We start from the raw sequence: 22,493 nt of genomic DNA on the forward strand, positions 1-22,493 counted from the left end.
TTTTTCACCCATGTTCATAACCTTATGATTATGTTGAACCTTCATACAGGACGAGGATAATCAAAGAAACCGGCTTCTCGCAAGTTGAGAATTACATGTTAGAGGACCATGACATGATCAAGCAAGCAGCTACGGAGTGTATGTGCAACCTTGTTCTTAATGAAAGAGTAAGTCACACCTTTTATTCTATTCCTCGTTACATTTGCGTGCTTGCTTGCTAGTTAGCTTACTTGTCTGTTCCAGAGATTGGCGATCATGGATTTTGATCTACTTCTATCTCTGGTTATTTGTATCCCCACACATTATGCATCCAGACAGGTTAGTTATCTGGACAAATAATTTTCAATCAGAAATCAAACACCCCTTCTGTCCAGATCTTATGAATCTTTCAATAATAATAATAATAATAATATTGGATATTTATCTACCATGCATGGTGCTCAAGGGGCTCTAACTATTACCCCGGCTCTGCTAGGCTGCCGATTTCGGATCTCACAGCAATCACAGCATTCACAGCGTTCTGTTGACAATATTGTAATTGGAAAATATTCACAAAATGAACAGTTATCTGATGCTTATGATGCTTGTTTTTTTAATTAAATCCAACAGTAAACAAGAGAGCTTAATTTATTGGATAAGTATCCTGACCCCCCCCCCCCCCTATCCTATATGTGCTGGTGATACCATTACCAGTTAGCCCATTGACTGGATCTAGACATCTATATGATTGATGTCTTTCCATTAAGGTATAAGAGCAGTCCTTATAAGGATTGGTTTCTTTCCACAAAGGTATAAGAGCAGTCCTTATAAGGATTGGATTCCAAATATTTCCAAAAAATATCCTCTTTTCCGTGCCCCTCTACCCTTTGCATGACCTACTGAATGGATATCAAAAATGTTTATGACATTGGTACCATGCTGGTATCCTTATGATAAAGGACGTTTGATATAACATCACATGGGTGAGTCATTATGAGGACTGCTCTTATATATTTGTGGAAAGAAACCAATCCTTATAAGCACTGCTCTTACATGTATATCTCTGTGGACAGAAATCAGTCCTTATAAGGACTGCTCTTTTACCTTTGTGGAAAGAAACCAATCCTTATAAGGACTGCTCTTATACCTTTGTGGAAAGATACCAATCCTTATCAGGGCTGCTCTTACATGTATATCTCTGTGGACAGAAATCAGTCCTTATAAGGGCTGCTCTTATACCTTTGTGGAAAGAAACCAATCCTTATAAGGGCTGCTCTTATACCTTTGTGGAAAAAAACCAATCCTTATAAGGACTGCTCTTATACCTTAATGGAAAGAAATCAGTCCTTATAAGGACTGCTCTTATTCCTTTTTGGACAGACACCAATCCTTATAAGGACTGCTCTTATACCTTTGTGGAAAGAAACCAATCCTTATAAGGACTGCTCTTATACCTTTGTGGAAAGAAACCAATCCTTATAAGGACTGCTCTTTTCCTTTGTGGAAAGAAACCAATCCTTATAAGGACTGCTCTCATACCTCAATGGAAAGAAATCAGTCCTTATAAGGACTGCTCTTATTCCTTTTTGGACAGACACCAATCTTTATAAGGACTGCTCTTATACCTTTGTGGAAAGAAAACAATCCTTATAAGGAGTGCTCTCATACCTTAATGGAAAGAAATCCGTTTTTAAAAGGACTGGCATTCAAGTAGTTAAATGAACTTAAATTATTTAGGAATAGTTCTGAAAATAAAAGTTTGGTTTTCTTTTTGAAAAAGAGGTGCACTACTTGTATCCTATTTTTATATCCTTTTTCTGCAAAATGTTTACTCCTACATACTTCTGCAAAAGGGTAATATTGGAATGAAACCCTGAATCATTTCTTTTAAAGGATGTTTATATCCATTAAATCATTTCATGTACCGCACAATAAGTTTTTTTCTACTACATACTTCAGATTGAATAATGTTTATCTTGTTCAGACAAGAAATGGTTAGTGACTAGTAGCTTTAAAAATACACCTTACAATTACAGAAAATGTAGCCTATTGTCTGCAAATACTGAAGTTGTTTGACGTGAGCAAAAATATAGGTTACTCTTTACAAGTTATGCATTAATAATAATAATAATAATAGTGGGTTCTTGTATAGCGCTCATGTCTGTCAGACTGGACACTCCCGGCGCTCCTGATTATTACACTGGCTTTAGCACGGCTGCCATTACGGCGCTCTAGCATTTCAAGGAATTAATTCCTGCCAGGTACCCATGTACATCCCCTGGGTTGACTGTGGCAAATATAGATCAATTTCTTGCCAAAGGACATTAGCGCTTCGGCGGGACTCGAACCGTGGACCTTGTGATAGACAGTCCAGTGACATACCGGACAACTTGGAGATGGAGACCTCTGAGCATTGTGTGAAGAACGTTGGTGTTGATGGCCTGAGAAAAAAACATTTTATATTCTATTACTTTTATACATTCCTTATGTATTCTATGCAATTGTACTTGTAAACTCAAAGGTGTTTATTTTTTGTAAGGGGATTGCTTGGTAAAAATAGGTTTTTCTTTGGTGTATTTACATGTCTTAAGGGCAAATTGATGATTACTCTTTTCCCTTTTTAATGGTTTTGTGAACACACTGTAGATATTCCCACTTTATGGAAAACAAAAATAATTGCTTTTCAAATTCCTTCTTTGTGTTTCGTGAAGCCAATTTGGACTTGTTAATCCCTAAAGGCATATAATAACATTTAAATGAGTATTATGTGTGAGTTTGTAGATGCCCTTCAAATCAATAGTCCATTACTTGCCCCTGAAAGTTATTAGCAATTCACAATCAAGGACAATAGCATAGTATATCTTAATTTCCTGTAGCAACAAAAGAACACATTGTGAGTGTGCTATTTATAACTTGCAATTATTTTCAGATTCCGTTCAAATTTCTGTTGTTTTGCTTTTGTTTTTTTGTAGAATGTGCTTTCTGTACCTTTTTATTGCACATTGTAATTGTTTCTCTTTGTTGAAAACATAATATAGTACATTTTTTCCATCTTTTCTGAAAATGCTCCTTTTGAGTGTTCTTATTAAAATATGTATAATATGTGCATGGCTCAGATCAAGGGTACACTTACAAAAATGTAGATTGAACACTGGGAAATTGTTCAATTATCCAAAACCATGAGACCCAGACACAAATTAGCATTTTTATATTAAAAAGTACCATTGGGGGAAGCTCCAAACAAGTTTTCAGCTTCATTGAGTTAAAATTAAAGATTTTAGAGCAATTTTATGATGAAAAAAGGCCTATTTTAAGCACTTTTAACGTTACATTCAAAACATGCACTAATTGGATACCATATTTTTACTAATGGGATGCAAAACTTGTGATTTTTTTAAATCTTGATGTAGAATCTATGTAATAATTAACATTTCTGTTGAGTTAATTCCTATTATTTTACTTTCTTATTCCATTTACACGTGATACAATTTTTGTGATATGTACATAACTTTGGTGTCCTGCAAATTTCAAATCTTACTAACTGAAGAATGGTGTATAAATAATTGATTTATTTACAAGCTTGCAATGTTATAATGTTTAGTTTCACTTTATCTTTGATTTCTAATCAGATCATTTCATTCTGGGTCATGGTTTTTAAAATATTCAGATTTCTGAAAATGGAAAATGTTTGGTGTCCTGTAGTTATGAACAAACCATGCAACAGAATCTATACAAAAACTTATTGTATTCTTTCAAAATGATAATGCAATGGTGTATATAGGTGAATGAAGAGCACTGATAACATTGGATTCCCCATTTTAACTTGTATGTGTGATTTAATCAACAATGAATGGACACCGAGTTATGTACGTGACGAGTTATGTACGTACACCATGTTTTTTTTTCTTCAATAAGACCACCTATATTTAGTTATTTGTCATGGTAAGGTAGTAAACAATGTATAAGACATACACACGTCTGATTTGGTGAGAAGAATATTACAAAATATTGCAGTTTGAGCTTTTTCATGTCATGTACATAACTAAGACACCGTTATAAAAAGACACCGAGTTATGTACGTTACTACCAATCACAATTTGAAATAAATTATCATAAATGAATCAATTTATTTCTGTCAGCATGAATTGCACCCTTCTGCATTTTCATTTAAACAAACATTTATTGAATTTAAGGAACAAGAAGTTATAATTTGAATGTAAAACTACTTACTTTTGGTGTCCACAGTTATGTACGATTAAGTACAGAAATCTAACATTTCAGTCCTGAAATAGTAGTTTACAAACTATTTACACATTGCAAATTATGTTTCATTCAGGAAACACATCATTCCTTCAATTGAAGTCGATATTAGACTAATGCAAAACCATATCTGACAATAAGGCAAAGAGAAAGCATCTAGAGAATAAGATGTACTGTACATAACTCGGTGTCCATATTTGTTTTGGCCAAATTCTAATAACTAAATTGAAAAAAGTTAATATGGCAATGGTTTTAAGTTTTGTTTAGGGTATGTTTTAACATCTCATGTACTTTGTTGAGAAAAATTTAAATTATAAGAGAAATATCAGCATGAAGTGGACACCGAGTTATGTACGTAACATTTTTGATGATGTGATATTTGGCTACTGATTGCCGCTTAACGGCAATTTGTTAAGGTCTGATTTTTTAGCTATGTGTTGCATAATGTTTGCAGATTACAAAATTAATGTTGCCACAGTCTATAATTGACTTTTAAAATTCACCTCATATGTAACACTTTTATGCCCTTGATCAGAGCCCTGCACATATACATTCCTTTCTATCTTATCTCACTTTGTCATTTCTTTTTTCTCTTCTTCTTCTTCTTCTTCTTCATTGTCTTCTTATTCGTCATCTTTTACTACCTCTTTTCTTCATCATTATATACTACTCCTTTTTTTTTTTTTCTTTTTTTTTTTCCTTCTTTTTCTTCTTCATTGTCTTCTACAACTGCTTCTTCTTTTCCTTCTTTTTCTCCTTCTTTGGCATCCTTAATTTGCAAAATGCACTTCAAATAAAGGTTATTTGACCTTTTTTTCCAGCCAAAAGTTTATAGTTTTGATCTCTCATTTATTTTTGTACAACACTCATTTGAAATACCATTATGTTTATAAATTGTTCCAATATATTGCCTTTCACATGGTCAAAAACAATAAAATTTGTAAACAAGATAATAAGTTATTACATTTAAATTGAAAAATGTGAAGATATTGATATTGCAAGGATTTACAAACAATAAAAAAGTCATCATATATGTGTTTGTACTTTATAAGTAATATACAGTATCGGTACATACTTACAACTGTAACATTTGTACTTTATCACTTGTCCCAATCCCCCCTTTCTGAATGTTCTTTACTGATTAGTTCGTACCCTGTGGTTGATGGAATGGTATAAAAGCCATACTGTACTAGATGCACTACCACAACTCCCCTCTAACACTACCTTAGGTCAGCTGTAGCCGTATGGTCCAGCTGTTGCATCGAGTCCCCTGTGTGCGAAGAGAATTTTTTTTATTGGGTTGGGCACTGTTGGCAAGTTGACCGTGAGATGGTGCTGTGCAAAAAACAGAACGCTGGGGCAGAAAGGACATCACTTTCGTAGAGCTTAAAACAATTTGTTTTACAATTTAAAAGTGTTGTTTTCAAATAAGAGCTACTAGCAGAGTCTGTATAGGGAATATTTAGGCATATCCTGAGCCAAGCAATGATTATCCCCTTGCGGAATGTCACTTAACACGGATAATCCAAAACCTGAAGGTTTTTTAATTGGTATTGGAAGCCCAGATCCCTCACCTCCTTCCTATTCTAAAACTGTCTTCACGGTGTATATGCCTCAGTAGAAAACATAGCCACAGGGTAATTGAAAGTATGAGGGAAAAAATCCTTCCAAAGTGGAGTGGTTTCCCTAAGTAAATATTTAATCAAATCCCAAGGATGATTTAGCTCTTCGTCTCTAAGGTGTACTCATATCCAATGGTGAGGGTGCAGGAAGGGTAGAAAGTTTGCTTGAATTGTTGACCTTGCCTTGAGTCATGGTGCTTCCTTGTCCCAGTTCTATACAATGTCTTGCCTAAAGAAAGATTTCTTTGTCGAAATGATCTCCAAATAGGTTGGAAAAAAACAGAAACAAAAAAAATTTTATAGTAGAAAGTATGTTTTGTTGAATATAGTTGAAATTGCTGTGGAAAATGAGCAAAATATGAAAAATTTACAATACCATTCATTTCCTGATGTTATGAACAAAACTACATACCGGTATTGTTTCTTTGGAGCCAGAAGGGTGTTAACTTATGGACTTTAACACAGAGGCAACACCCATCTCGCTCTCAACAGATAATATACAGGGTGTTTAGGTATAATTTTGTTCCCCCTTGTACATGTATGGTCCATAACTCAGCTAGGCGTTATTTTCTTGGTAATTTAGCTGTTGCACATATAGTCTGCCCTATTAAAGCAGGTGTGAGAGGAAAGAATGATGGATATTGGCTTACCCTACTACACCCCATGAAACCTGGTCAAATCTGACATGTAGTCCATCACTAGTCCATTGTTACACATAACATGCCTATGTCCTTATACCTATACCTGAATGTGCCCAAAGAAAGAATACCTCAAGAAGGAATTTCATTATTATATGGAATATGAATTTGAAATACCTTACCTAGAGCTGTTACCTGCAACAAAGAGACTATATAGAGAAAGTTCAGTTCTAGGCTTTATCTTTAAATTTGATTTGTTAAGTTTCCCTTGTCCACTGCATTGACAAGGATTACTATGGAAAACATCTATTTTACTAAATTAGTACAAAAACTTCTTTCAATGTAACAGGCATGTGGTATGATATTTGTTAACATCAAGGAAATATGTGTTTTCTCCATTGTTCAATTGTTAATTGACTTGTGTTAAATACATAAGTAGACTTGCAGTTTCGCACCCAAAAAAAATGCTTGGGTATATTAACATGAAATATTGTGGCAAAAACGGTAAAAAGGTGTAAATTTCTTCATCATTTGTGCTTTGACTACCAGTTTCAACTTACATTCTCTCATGAAGTTTGTTTTTTATTTCAACATTTTCACTTAAGACACTTAGTACTGTACTTTGCATTGCCCAGGGGGAATTGCAATGTTGTTTTCAAACCTACAAATGTATGATCTTTGTGTCTCCATATGTGTGCTTAAAGTGCATGGATACTTCTCATACTTAAATCAGAGAAGCAGGATGGTGAAAGTGTTTTGAAAACCTGACATACATGTCAAATAAAGACAAAATTATGAATGTTTGAAAATTAAGATCATTTATTTGTTGATAATATCGAATTTACTCTTTAAACCTCCAGACAAGCCAGCAGCTGTAACTCACTCTGTTTGTAGAAATGTTTCTTGTTTCACTATTGAATTGTTTAGTAATGAAATGTCACAAGACTATGAAGGACAGAAGATGATGAAGGTGTGTGAGAAGTATCAAAGTTGAACCCTTTTCTTCACCCCTTTCCCTGATCATACTGTTAACACTGAGAACTGTTATTTATGTGCATACGAAATGCATTGCATTGTGATCAGCATGTATGAGGGAAGAGAATAGCTTATTTGTAATGGAATCTCCCTAATCCATTAGCTTGTTATCCAAGGAATACTTGGCAAACCCTTGCTGAATTTCAATGCCCTCTTCAGCAGAGCCAAAACAGTTTCCTTTGAATTGGATTACATGTTTATACATGTCCAATTCTTTTCACCCCCTTACCCCAGGCCAAATGTCTAAAACATGTACATGTATGTTTTGCATTTTAAGCAGCTCAGATATCACTTGAAATGCAAAATGTTTTTATTCTGGTCGAAAGAAATTAATTCCCTAGAAAGATCTTCTTTTCCTGGAATATATTCCAAGCAACATCATGTACCTACTCGACAGTATTACCATTGATTTAAACGATGCTAACCAGAGCCAAATGAAAACAAGAAGGATTCAGGAAGAATTAAACTGCTTTTTTTTTTTAAGAGATTAAAAAAAAATGCAGTTCTCTTTCAAACTGTTATACAATAAATATCTTTTTATGAATCCCCCTTCCTCTTTATCTACATGTAAAAGGAAAGGCCAATGTTGAGATCGAGGCCCTGTCTCTTAAAGCAGTTGCAATTTATTACAACAAAAATTGCAATTGATATCAATCGAAAGATTCGCATCTCATATATCTTTTGTACAGATTTATGCTTGATATCAATGGCAATTTTTTTGTATCAATGTACAGTTTGTGTATTTGACATAATGAGTACATTTACAAACATGCAACATATATATTACTGTTGCATTCTCTTATTGTAAAGTTTGCTTTTACTTTCCTGCTCCCATGTTGATCAAATTTAAATTTATATCAAATCTTTTTCACTGAGCTGGCACAAAACCATTATGGTCCCTTAATTTGCATTCATTTAGCTCATTATCTTGAAATGATTTTATCACAATTTCTTTTGTTCCATCTTCCTTTCACACTGACTATATGAAGAGCACTCAAAAGAATTATGAAATAAGAGAAATTCATCAAGTGGAAAAAAATATGTGAGAGTGATTAGAATTGTAGCTCTAGAAATTGCTACATATAAAGTAAAACTGATTTTGCATGATTAACAATAGGCAGAAAATAAACAATTATTAATGGAAATTTCCTTCAATGACAACTTGTGAACACTTGAACAGCAAACCCTAAAAGAGCTCTCATGAATAAGAAAAGTTATTTCTGCACTGAATATTTAGTCTTGGAAGATTGAATGAATTTGAAACTAAATTGATTGGTCTTAATTCTGGCATACAGTATTTTGAAGTTGATTTTTTTGTTGAAAGCATGCAGGAGACATTTGGATGACCATGCAGTCAATGTTTTGTCTCCAAGAAATGCCCTCTTGTTTATAAATCTTTTTTAGAAGAACAATCAAATCTTTCAACTGCAGTAGCTAACAATAGTAATATAAATAATATGTTGAAAGACATTTGGTGTGTCTGCTTTTTGAGATTTGTAGTATTGTAGTATTGTAGTTTAACCCCTCCCCCTAAAAAAATGCAACAAATTGAGTTATTCTTGCTCAAAAAAGCAATGTTTAATCAAGAAATCATTTGAAAGTGGGTAGAAAATGAGCTTCAATGATTACAGAAGGTGACTTAAAATGTTATTAACTGATTTTTGTCTTTTACATTTCATAGTTGTAGATAATAGTGTAAAACCTTTGATACTCCCTGTGTTTGTGTTCTTTTACAATTACATTTAAAGTTTTTTTCTTCTCATTTTGCAATTCATAATTTCAGTAAGAGAAATCATATACATGTAGTATACTGTATGGAGGGTTTGGTTTGTTTTCCTGGAAGTTCTTTACCTATTACTGTCAGCTCGCTTAATTTCACAATATTTTCATATTTGAAACCCCTCCCCCCCCCCCCTAAAAATATTTCACTGAAGGTAATACCAATGATGTAACTTAACATAAAAACAGGTATGGTTAGGGTTTTTTTGTCACCAGAGTAAAGTTGTATGAAATATGGTCCAGTGACCATTGTTCATTGCGACCCTGGTACACTAAACTTCAAACCTAGATCAATCACTGCACCTTCGTGTAGTCCCTAACCGCGAACTTGAAGCCCAATTTTCAAGCATAACCCTAAAATTATATCTTTAAAGAAATAGCACTTGGAGGGATAGTCGCCAGAGCACCAAAAGATTCCTATTAACTCACAAATGAACTTATTGTCCGTGTGATTTCCGAAAGAGAGAAACATTAGACAAATGTTTGTCAGAATTTTATGATTAATTGTTCCCCTCTGTTAGGACCCCATTTGCTGATCTCAACTTTCAGTGCCATAGTCCCAGTGGTTCAATCTAACACTCGTTGACTTGATAAGAGAGGCTCTCCAACAGCCATTAACCCGGGAGCCACTGCACCTCACTGAGATGAGAGGGGGCACTCAAGCACCCTCTTTCCCATTTGATCAGGAATCCTGTTAAGTGTCCGTCTAGGGCCATTTAAGACTATTAAGTGAATTGAAGCTGATTTGTCTGATTTTCGTGCGTGGTTCACCACACGTAATTAAGGGTGATGGTGGTGTAATGTGTGACAAATCATATTGATTTATGACCATCTATACTTTTGATTTTCAGGTTAAGGTCAAGAAGAGTTTTTCAACTTGACTTCAGAACATTTTATTGCCATCAAATTAATGATTTATCTAAAGACTTTGAGTTTCAGAAGTTTCTGTTTTCAACTTTGTTTTACATGAAAACTGGATGTAGTGAATCGAATAATTGCATGTGAAAATGTTTGTTATTTCCGAACCTGAACTTGATTGCCAATGTCCAAGCATACATGGACTTGCTCTCTCAGCAGTCAGATTATGATTGTAACTAATTCTGGACTTTTTTTTTTTACTTGTTATGCTCCCCCCCCCCCCCCCCTCCCATTTCTTTGATTTTAAATTGATGAGGTTTTATGTTCAAAATCTCATCTGTTTCTGTCCTTAAACAAGGCATCTAAGAACTACAATGATTTTGCTATATACCATGCTTTACGAAAGGGAATTCAAGCTCTGCATTGATGAATATTTGAGCTTGAATTATATTGAGGTTTGGAAAACAAACTTAGTTTGCTCCCGGCCGCAAAGACAAGGTTTGTCTAGCCAAACACTGCTTGCACTCACACCGTGAGTTTTCTTTCCATCAAATATTTTGAATATTCTCAGTCTCCCCATACCAACATGATTCTCTACATGACTACATCTAACCATTTGTATCATCATGTACATTTTGCTCTGTATCTTATCGTTAGTTTCCCTCTTCCTCATCCAAGTCCCCCCCCCCCTCTCATTTATATTTCTTTCTTTCCTCCCCTCCCCCCACCCTACCCTCTGATATGGACATCTCTTTCGAACCCATTACTGCCTCTCATCTCTCTTACCAAGAAGTTACTCTTGCTCTCCCTTTCCACTCCCTTACACTCCCTTTCCATTTAATGGTCTGTCCCCCGTTCTCCACACTTTCTCTCCTCCACTCTCCTTCCCCCACTCTCCTTCCCCCACTCTCCCTCCTCCACTCCATCTCCCCCACTCTCCCTCCCCCACACTCCCTCCCCCACTCTCCCTCCCCCACTCACCCTCCCCCACTCTCCCACCCCACTCTCCCACCCCACTCTCCCTCCCCACTCTCCCTCCCCACTCTCCCTCCCCACTCTCCCTCCCCCACTCCCCTCCCCCACTCTCCCCTCCCCCACTCTCCCTCCCCCACTCTCCCTCCTCCACTCTCCCTCCTCCACTCTCCCTCCCCCACTTTCCCTCCCCCACTTTCCCTCCCCCACTCTCCCTCCCCCACTCTCCCTCCCCCACTCTCCCTCCCCCTATTCCCCTCCCCCATTCTCCCTCCCACACTCCCCCTCCCCCACTCTCCCTCCCCCACTCTCCCTCCCCCACTCTCCTTCCCCCTATTCCCCTCCCCCATTCTCCCTCCCACACTCCCCCTCCCCCAATCTCCTTCCCCCACTTTCCCTCCCCCACTTTCTCTCCCCCACTCTCCTCCCCCACTCTCCCTCCCCCACTCTCCCTCCCCCACTCTCCCTCCCCCACTTTCTCTCCCCCACTCTCCTCCCACACTCTCCTCCCCACTCTCCCCACTTTCCCTCCCCCACTCTCCTCCCCACTTTCCCTCCTCCACTCTCCCTCCCCCACTCTCCCTCCCCCACTCTCCCTCCCCCACTCTCCCTCCCCCACCCTCCCTCCCCCACTCTCCCTCCCCCACCCTCCCTCCCCCACTCTCCCTCCCCCACCCTCTCTCCCCCACCCTCTCTCCCACACTATCTCTTCCTACTCATGTCAATGTACATGTACACCTACAGTAATACTACACATAGGATTAAAAATGTCAGTTATTATGATATTCCACATTGCAAGATTTTGAGTACAGTATGCTCTATGGATACTATGATGTAAGAATACTGGCACATGTACATACATGCAATGGGTTTCTACTTAATTATGTACTGGCTTCAGGGTCAAGCTTCCCTCTCATTTTGAGATAAACCAGTTAATATGACTTCTTGAATTCTATGAATTCACCCATATGTCAAATGTATTTATAGATTATCTTTGATGGATCTACTTATACATCTGCTACTTTGATAACCTTTGTTTTTCTTTTTCCAATGAATTTGTTACAAGTACTTTTTATGCCTCCGCCACCGAAGGTGGTGCCGGAGGCATCATGTTTTCGGGTTGTCCGTCCGTACGTCCGTACGTCCGTCCGTACGTCCGTCCGTCCGTCCGTACGTCCGTCCGTCCGTCCCGTTTGACCGTTATCACAATATCTCAAGAACCATTTAAGATTTAAACTTAAGACTCGGGAATAGTATTTATCACCATAGGAAGACGATCTGATTAGATTTTGGAGTACGTAGGTCAAAGGTCACAGGTCACAGAGGTCAACTTATGAAATTCCTTGTATTGAGTTTGTTAGCGCGATATCTCAAGAACCATTTGAGATTTAAACTTAAAACTTAAGGATAGTATGTATCACCATAGGAAGACGATCTGATTAGATTTTGGAGCACGTATGTCAAAGGTCAAGGGTCACAGAGGTCAACTTATGAAATTCCATACATTGAGATTGTTATCATGATATCTCAAGAACCACTGGAGATTTAAACTTCAAACTTAGTGATAGTGTGTATCACTATAGGAAAACAATCTGATTACATTTTGGAGCACGTAGGTCAAAGGTCAAAGGTCACAGGGCTCATTATGTATGCAAAAACAGCTTGTGATCGCGTTATCTGAACAACCGATTGATGGATTCCTGCCAAACTTTGGTCATGTATGTATCTTGCAGAGCTGATGAACTGATTAGATTTTGGGGTCACGAGGTCAAAGGTCAAAGGTCACAGGGCTCATTATGTATGCAAAAACAGCTTGTGATCGCGTTATCTGAAGAACCGATTGATGGATTCCTGCCAAACTTTGGTCATGTATGTATCTTGCAAAGCCAATGAACTGATTAGATTTTGGGGTCACGAGGTCAAAGGTCACAGAGCACATTATGTATGCAAAAACAGCTCGTGATCGCGTTATCTGAACAACCGATTGATGGATTCCTGCCAAACTTTGGTCATGTATGTTACTTGCAGAGCTGATGAACTGATTAGATTTTGGGGTCATGAGGTAAAGGTCAAGGTCATGCGGCTCATTATGTATGCAAAAATAGCTTGTGATCGTATTATCATTAGAACAGATTGATGGATTCCTGCCAAACTTAGATCATTTATGTATCTTGCAGAGCCAATGAATGGTTCATAAGATCAAAGGTCATGGGCTCATTATGTATGCAAAAATAGCTTGTGGACGCATTCTCATTAGAACTGACAGATGGATTACTATTTAACTCAGGAAATCTTGCAGAGCCAATGAACGGAGTAGATTTTAGGGTCATGAGGTCAAAGATCAAAGGGTCATATATGTTTATGAGAAATTGCTTGTAATCACGATATTCTGAGAACATGTTAATGGATTACAATTGAACTTGAATTTGAAAAATTTCTTCCGTTTCGGTTTGTAAAATTGCTCTATGACGGAGGCATCATTTTCGACTGCGCGCAGTCGAATTTCATCTAGTTTATATTATTATTCTACTTTTTCATACTTGAAAATGATTAAAGATAAGCCAAACATGATTAAAGCATGATTAAAGATAAGCCAAATCGTGCCCACATTTTTTTTCTTCTTCAACTTTTCGACCTACTTTAAATTTACTGAGTTGAGGTCAAGAGTCAATATTTCAACTTTGTCTTTTTATCTGTTCATCTAATTGTGCAAAACTGTGTATTTGACATTTGTAACATCTTTGCAATTTTCCTACCTCCTTCATCTCCTGAATTGAGGTCAAGCACCCTTATAATTTCTGGAAAGCCCTCTTCTATTATAAGAGACCGCACAGGCTCTAATTATTGCAAATTTTGACACGTTTTGAACAACATTTCTATAGCATAGCCTTCTCTAAACATACATTTGGCATGTGTTTTAAAGGTAAATCCAACCTTGATAGCAAACTACTCGAGAAGAAAGCAGAAAAATCACATGAATAGACTTGTGAAAGTTTGAATGAAATCAGACAAAAAATGATAATTACGGTATGCTTGATATGCTACGTGATGATTGTTTCACTTTATTATCATGTCTGCAGTTTGCATTGTTTTGTTTTCTAGCTTTGAATGATTGCATGACTATTGTGAAGGAGGATGTTAAGGAACAGAATTACTGGGTCTGGGACCGGTACCACTTATTACAAAATATGTGTGTGTGCACTACTGTAATTGTAGTTTATATACAAAATCACCCAAGGAAAGAAGGGAAAAAAAGAACTTATGGTTGACATTTTAGTATATATGAAATGATAAAGGATAGCATATATAAAGCCCCACACGCAGGACCAGTTATGTTTGGGTTGAAAATGAATTCTTTCTTCTCAATAAGTTTCAATGGAGGTCAAAACATTTGGAACAACAGAATTTTGCAGTGATTGTCTCCTTTAACAATTTCTTCACCAGCTTTCTTCTAAATACAGGCAACATGTATGAATGAACGTAGAATGAAAAGAATGTTAATATCTTGTACTTCATATTTTCTGAATTCTGAACATGATGGAGCCCAAGGTTTTCAATTTATTTAATGGTTATCCAGAGGTAAAGCAACACTTAAACATTGATTTTTATTTTGCTCTTTCAGCACACGTACTAATTTCTTGCATGCTGTAACAATTCAGGATGTAATTGTTTTTTATTAAAATGATGGGTTCACGGGCATGGCAAGGGGGCTCCGAACAATCTTTCATTTCAAACACTTTTTTGTGGATGGTTTAGTACATGTCGTCTTTTGATGGAGAATGCTTCTAGTTACAAAATTCATATACTTAAAATCGACCATATTTGTGGAAGTGCAGATTGTATTTTGGAGAATGAATAATATTTATACATGTAGTATTAAATGTAGGGTATACATTATGTACATTGGCAAAGCATTGTTAAAGCCAGGCAAATTGAATGAAAACATTTACATGTAATTATGCAATGGAAATTTTCTTCTTTGAATGTAATATCAATTTACATGTACAGTTCTGTACATATGTGTAGTAGTGTTGGAGCATTCAATATGAATATGGAAAGCAGTGAATGTAAAATGATATTTGATAACTTAAAGAGAAAAAGATGAAACAGGGGTACATGTGTGATTGATTAAAGAACAGTCAAGGACACTTTAAACAAGAAAAACAATTATATTGAGGTACAATCTTCAACTCAACTCATGAGTATGCAATTGTTATCTTCTCGGAGGCCAAATTATTGGAATTCTTATTCTCTAGTCAATGTTTTGGTTCTTGGACATGAATAATTAAATTGAAGAATTGATTTGTTTGTTGTTTTGGAACTGAGGCAAAGTTACCTTCCCCCTTTAATTGCACAGTTTGTGTGATTGAATCTGAGTATTGCTTTTTGTTGAAATCCTTTTCTGCTGATTAAAGGGGAAGTCCACCCTGATATAAAGTAGATTTTAAGAGAGGAACAGGTCAGAGAAAAATATGTGTAAAGTCCTATAAAAATGAGAAAGTTATAAATTTTTGAAGTTGTGATCAATTAAACACAAATTGGCAACTCTGACGGATCTTGGGAGGTCCGCTACAAATTGCTCTTTACTAAGAAAAAATCAGAAATTAATATTTTCCCTCAAGAAAATTTTCAATCATACATGCACCCTAAATGATACTGCAAATATGTTTTTATACAACCCCTGTATGAAACAACTTTATTCCGCCTTCAATAACTAAGAAAATGAAAGTTTATACAATTTTCTGTACCGAGCAAATTGGAGTGGACCTTGAAAAATGCGTGACAATTTTTTCAATATGTGTTTCACTGATGACAATTCATTATTTTTCAATCAGATAGTGCTCAAAATTTTACTCATCTCGTTTTTCAATTAAAAAACAAGAGGACCCAGAGACCTGATTACCACCCAGCCCATCTGTGGTGTAGGCCTTCTATTAACAGTCATAAGAGGGTTCACAAGATGATTTGTTTTCATCTCATGCCTCTTAATTCTTAGAGGTCGGGTGACATCCAAATATAAGTTGATTCTTATTTCATAGATTTTTTCTTGAAGTCAATGACACTTTATATAATCATCTCAATCTTTTATATTTCAATCAAACTGACGTTATTTCCAAAGCCGTCATTTTTTCTTAATGGCTTGAGATTGTTCATTAGTAGACACCAAGAGAGGTCAACCTGATATGCTTAGATTAAGAACAAAGAAGAGACACTGCCAGACACACATTAACCTTCAATACCTTAATGCAATAAATAAGATTACATCAATGTTTGATGCACTCATCTCTATTATAGTTACATTTTTCAATTTTATTATGTTGTTGATGTAAGCCCATCAGATGGAGGTAAAAATTGTCCAGTATGCTTCCAAGATGACTCTTTTATGATTTTTTATGAATTCATTGATGAAACTTCCTGTCCTTGCAGAGGAACAAGGAAATTTGCCACTCCATACCCAGGAGTACAGTGTACATCCGAAACAGACAATTGAACTTAACAAATGTGTGCCCTCACAGTCTTCTTATAGGAGGAATACTTAATGGGGGAGGGGGGTGCACACATTGTTTGCATGCATGAATCTCATTATTACATTTGTGTATAACAAAGTATTTCATAGATTCATAACTTCACTATTTCAGACATTGACATTTCATGACTTCATTTATTTCAGACAAACTGCAAACAATTTAAAGAAATGAGAAATGATGAAAAGGTTGTAACCATTTTTGTTCTGCTCATCAGAGATTTGTGAGACTCGTTACCCTCCCCTTTCTCATCCTGGATTAACCACCGTTAGAGACTTGAGGATGAGATGAGATATAAATCTACACCTGTATTACAAGTTATTAATGGTTTACTGTGTGACTTTCTCTAAAGGAATCATACCTGGCCTTGAATAAGGATGAAAAGAACATACTGTATAGTTTGTGAGGCCTTGAATAAGCATTATCATTCCTGTCATCTTCACTAGTCAAGAAGATTATCATTAGCCACCTTTCTTTTGTATTTTTTTATTTGTTGCAGGCATTCAATCTTCATCTAGGTGACAATGATCGTGTGAAGTTATTGATGCTTTACACTGGTGAAGAAGATCCAGGTTTGGTCAAGGCAGCTTCAGGTACTCTAGCCATCTTGTCTTCACATGAAGAAGTTTGTGACAAAATATTCAAGGTAAATTATCTATCTTTAAACTTTGTTCATAAGTGATATGGTAATCTGTGGGCTTATTTGTTCATTTTCATTATCTAGATGAGCATGTGCTTTCACTAGCTTCACTACCCATACCTCAACTTTTGTTACTGATGAGGGAGATGTGACTTTGATATTGCCCTGATCCAACCAAAGATTTTAGATATAGAGACAGAGTAAATAGGATTAAAGTAATAATAGCCAGTAATGTGTAAACTGCAGTATCAAACTAGGGATTGTTCTCTTGAAAGGTGTAGAGAATATAATGTAAGGCATAATAATTATGTGTGGGTGCGTGTGTGTGAGTGTGTGTGTATGGTTGCATGGGTGTGGCAGAGACTGAAAACCAAGTTGCCAATGTTGCTTTGATACAAATTTTACTATATAAATACATTGTACTACACCTCTTTCAAGTGTAAAAAAGAAGAAAAAAATCACCATACTAAAAAAAAAGGACACTTCCTTTCTTCAAAACCTGTCTTAGCATTCAAAACTGGATGATAAAAAATGGTCTCATGAAAAGATTTTGTCGTTCTTTTTAACATCCCGTACAAGATCAGTGTGCTGAAATATGTATTGGCTTCATGTCAATCATTTTGAATTATTGAGCAAAAGAAAGATTCAATGTCTGATTACATTGTTTTATTTATGTCAAAATGTTTATGTGGGGAGAAAATGTAATAGCATGAATGTCACCTTGTGTGTACATTAATAAAAAGTCTTTGCACGAAATCACAAAGTGAGTGTGTCATTGTCGTCAGCCTGGGGACGGGAAAGAAAGAGAAAGAAATAGGTTTCACCCAGCGTCACCAAATCCATATTGAGCTTTCTTCGTTTACTCTTCACGTATCGGTGTCACCTTGAATTATGCTCATATTACTGATGAACTTGTGGTTTGGTTACGGCCATCAGGCCATCGATCACTCCTACTCTTTATCATTCTCTACAAAAACCTCATTAGAATATGAATTTGGAAATGGGGAAAACCAATCTCAAATTCATTACAGAAAACGAGCCCTTGCTGGCTAGTATTACACTGGGAATGAGATAATGAAAGATTTAAACGATAGAAAAGAAGAAGATATATCTATATCTATTAACATGCAGTGTCACGTGTAAGTGATTTTTACCTGTAGGGTTATCTTTCTAATGCTGCTTCTTTGTTTTGGCCGGATGCAGTGCGAGATGAAATTCGTGGTGAATGACATTTAACTGACTGAAAATCGATGACATTTATGTCTATTGAAGAGTAAAATGTTCAAATTTACTCAAAATATAGTTATTTCATATCACCGATCCAAGACTAATCTGGGTAGGGATTTATCATAATCGGTAATTATTGTAAATCCCACGAGTCCATCCTCTCTATATTATTGATTGCGATATGCAGGTGGACAACTTCACCTGGGTTTTCCCCTACCCTATGATGAAGAGTGCAGTGAACTCTCTGCATGGGATGTGGCTTTTCTAGACATTGAACTCCATTTTCTTCCGAGGGATAAAGTTTTTTCTACTGTTTAGTCACCTTTTGTGGATCGGGAGGGGTGTGTATAATGACAACCTCAGCTTCAGTAGCTAGGATAAATTTAAGCCTAAAACTTTTGGCCCAACTGATGAACTATATATATCAAGGGAGCCAACTCACCTGGGGCCCGTCTTACAAAGAGTTGATATCGATCGCAACTTATTTGCGATTGATATCAATAGCAACTATGTACATAAGAGATAGGAGACTGCAAACTTGCCATTGATTGGAGGACTTACGATTGATTTGGATCAATCGCAACTCTTTGTAAGATGGGGCCCTGGTCATCAATCAACCCAATAAGAGGGAGGTAATCTCAAATATGATTTTTAGGCTTTTAATGTGTAATAAATTTCATTGATATTAATTGGAAAGATTAAGGAATCATTGGGTCAAAGATCACATTAGAATCATACTTTCTCTTCTTGTATATAAACACATTGTATGAAATTTATTACTGTATTGCTGATAGTAAATAGAATCAAATCAACGTAGACATTGAATTCAGGGTGATCGAGACATAACACATGTAAAAACTCAATGAGAGATTTGGTCTTTAAAAAATAATCCCACCCCCTTCACTCGTATAACACATCTACATGTATTTACAAGCTCATTAGGAGATTTGCTACACTACGCGGCCTATCATCTGATAACACAGAGTCAATGCGAAATTTCAGACTTTGAAGAAAAATTCCACCCTTCATTCATATAACAGGTACAAGTAGAAACCATAATGGCAAATTTTGCAGTCTTCACCTTAAATCAGAAATATGACCACGATCATGTAAAGTCTCAGCTACAACATAATAAAATATGGGAGACACCATAGTAGGGATAGACGAGATATATTCAAAACGACAACAGCAAGTATTACCTGATCAAATCAAATTCAAGTGTTTTCCTTTAAGTGGCACTACATGTATATTGACGTCAAAGCATTTTAACAGCAAACATGATCCATTAAATTGCATCTCCAATTCATATCAAGTCTGACATATGTGAGTGCTATACAAAAACCCATAAGTATTAGTATTATTATTATTAAAAGCTGGGGTTGTCCTTATACCCACTCTTCCCCTGTTCCACAGGAGGTGACTCCAAGTTATAGGAAATATAGCTAACCCATTGTCATCAGGTTAATAATAAACAATGTTGTATCATTCCTGCAGTTGGATGCCTGGTTGGAGCTTCTGCAAGGCATCTGTGTCAACCCTGACAAGGATATCCAGTTCCGAGGAGTTCACATTGTTAGTAGCATCATAGAAAGCAAGAAGGAGAATGCTAAGAAGATAGTAGAAACCAATCTGTTAGAAGTCTTGATGGCTCTGACTAAAGATGACAGCCCTGAGAACAAGAGGATTGCAGCCAGAGCTGAAGAAGCACTGGATCAGGCAAGGGAATGGGGTCTTATTCAAAAGGCATAGTACATGTTGCACACCAAGTGTCAGTTTTGAGTTATTAAACGATCTAAGCAAATCTGTGACGACATGATAAGGACGACATGATAAGTATGTACTGTTCATTGTGCTTTTATTTTTGTATGATATTACTTTCACATGGTACATCAAAGACTGGTTCACATTAAAAAAGCTAAGTGGTGATGCGATCTTATGTCAGTGATGCCTTGTGTGCCGCAGGCAGTAGAAGGACTGGTTTCAGTAGTAAAACATTGGTTGAGAGTCAAGGTCATATCAGCTATGTCAAGATGTAAAGACCCTCCTGAAAGAGGAAACAAATTAGGAAATCACACTTTGGAGTAAGAGTTTTGTAACTTTACAAAATGACCCCTCATTTTTTGATTAAAGTTACTTCAAACTGTATACATGTACCTGTATTGAGCATGTTTTAGCAGTAAAAAGTAATATCACTGCCCTTTTCATGTCCATTTTCTTCCAGCAGTCCAGAATGTGAATCATTGGTTATATGGAAAAAACAGTATTATTCTAATTTCAAATTGGCAATGCTTTACATGAGCAGAGTTGTGATTTTTGTGTAGGCCCTTAAACATTTGAGGTTCTTTTGGGTGCTTTATTTACCATTAGTGCATGCAGTTTTATGTAACATGTATTCGTAGGCATGATTTGGTTGATGCAGACTTTTTGTTCTTCCTGTGATTACTTGTACAAGTACATGGAAGTTGGAAATACAGGAGTGGAATACTACATGTATGTTTAGGTAGATACATTTGAATTGTGTGTATGATTAGTTAGAATAGTTTGTTATGATTATAGACCCTTTACTTGACAAAATGAAGTTCTTTGTTTTGCTAGGACCATATTACCACTTTACCTGAATATATCTCATTGATCAAGACAGAGAAAATCACGAAATTTGTCATATAGTGAATTACTATTTGAATATCTCTTCTTCTGCAGCCTCATTAGTAACCTTCACAAAATGCAAGCCATTGTCATTGCTGTATTGTGCAAAGATATATTTTAGAAATATTTGAAATCATACTTGTTATAAATTGTCATTTGTAGATATAAACATGCCTTATGTTTTTGTATGCCATTATTTATTTATAGTATATAGATGTACAAGTGCCTTGTATCTGTGCAATGAATTCATTGTTTTTAAGTCGTCAGCCTTTTCTTACATATAAATAGAATTAACTTCTTCATTAAGTAACCATGAACTTTAAAAGAGATTGTTAAATCAACAAAGAAAATTGATGAATTTTGTATGAGCTTAGTAATACCTGACATTTGAAAACTATGTGGGAACAAATTGAATTAAACTTGAAAAGATATTATGTCACATTGTATGTACTTCACAAGTTTACATATAGATTTTGTTTTGATAATAGAAAATCAAGCGTAGCGAATTTCCATATTTTGATATTTAAGAATACATCAAGTAATTTAATCTCTGAAATCCCAAAAAGTGTTTATGTATTTAATTTAATAATGTTTACAAATTATGCATTTTTTTGAGGAGTTAATATCTAGCAGTCATTGTAACAATATTTGTTGTTTCCTTTAAATATGATCATAACTATACTTGTATCCCTAAAGCTGTTCACAAGGAAGACTTATAGTAACCCTTGAGATTATGCAGCATGGTGATTTTATGATAAGTCCTTGCCAAACTCACAAATTCCAAATAAACATAATTGTTTTTGTTTCTTTCTTGTAATATTTCATTAATATTAAATTTTGTGAATTTATGCAAGAAACTAATACAAGCTGTTTTAACTAGAACTGATTCGCTGTCACATAAATTTGTTTTCTTTAATTTTACTTGAAATTAATGTGGTGACGGGTAGAACAATATTTCACCGATTAAAAGATGAGGAGAGAAGGGAAAAAGAAGGAATGTTAAGAGAAAGCCAGAAGAGTACTCGAGAGTGAAAGCAAGATAAATGCGAGAGCAAGGAGAATGAAAGAAAAGAGAAATGGAACATGAAAACGAAAAGTAAAACCTAAATAATTCAGAATCCAAAAAGATAATGCTTTGAAACTGTGAAACTATTTTTTAAAGAAATAAATAGAACCAGGCTCAACATTTTTGTTTTGACCTACTAACTGACCCTCCCACTATTCAACAATATACTCGCCATTTAAAGTGCAGTTAATGGCTTTTTTATAGTACAGGTTGGTCCAGTGCATTGAGATCTCTCATATTTGCACA

The 22,493-nt window shown here is 35.9% G+C and overlaps 1 protein-coding gene across 1 annotated transcript in view; it reads left to right on the forward strand.

Annotated features, from left to right (window-relative positions):
* LOC593168 (protein unc-45 homolog B) overlaps positions 1-22,063 on the forward strand; it is a 37,626-nt gene extending 15,563 nt beyond the window's left edge. The window contains exons 16-18 of the mRNA XM_792659.5: positions 50-167; positions 17,168-17,314; positions 20,030-22,063. Coding sequence (XP_797752.4) covers positions 50-167; positions 17,168-17,314; positions 20,030-20,284 — 520 coding nt within the window. The 3' untranslated portion in view covers positions 20,285-22,063. The remainder of the gene's footprint in view (positions 1-49; positions 168-17,167; positions 17,315-20,029) is intronic.
* The last annotated feature ends 430 nt before the right edge of the window (positions 22,064-22,493 follow it).

This window comes from Strongylocentrotus purpuratus, unplaced genomic scaffold (assembly GCF_000002235.5).
Source record: "Strongylocentrotus purpuratus isolate Spur 01 unplaced genomic scaffold, Spur_5.0 spur5_scaffold_7, whole genome shotgun sequence".
Classification (NCBI taxonomy): Eukaryota; Metazoa; Echinodermata; class Echinoidea; order Camarodonta; family Strongylocentrotidae; genus Strongylocentrotus; species Strongylocentrotus purpuratus.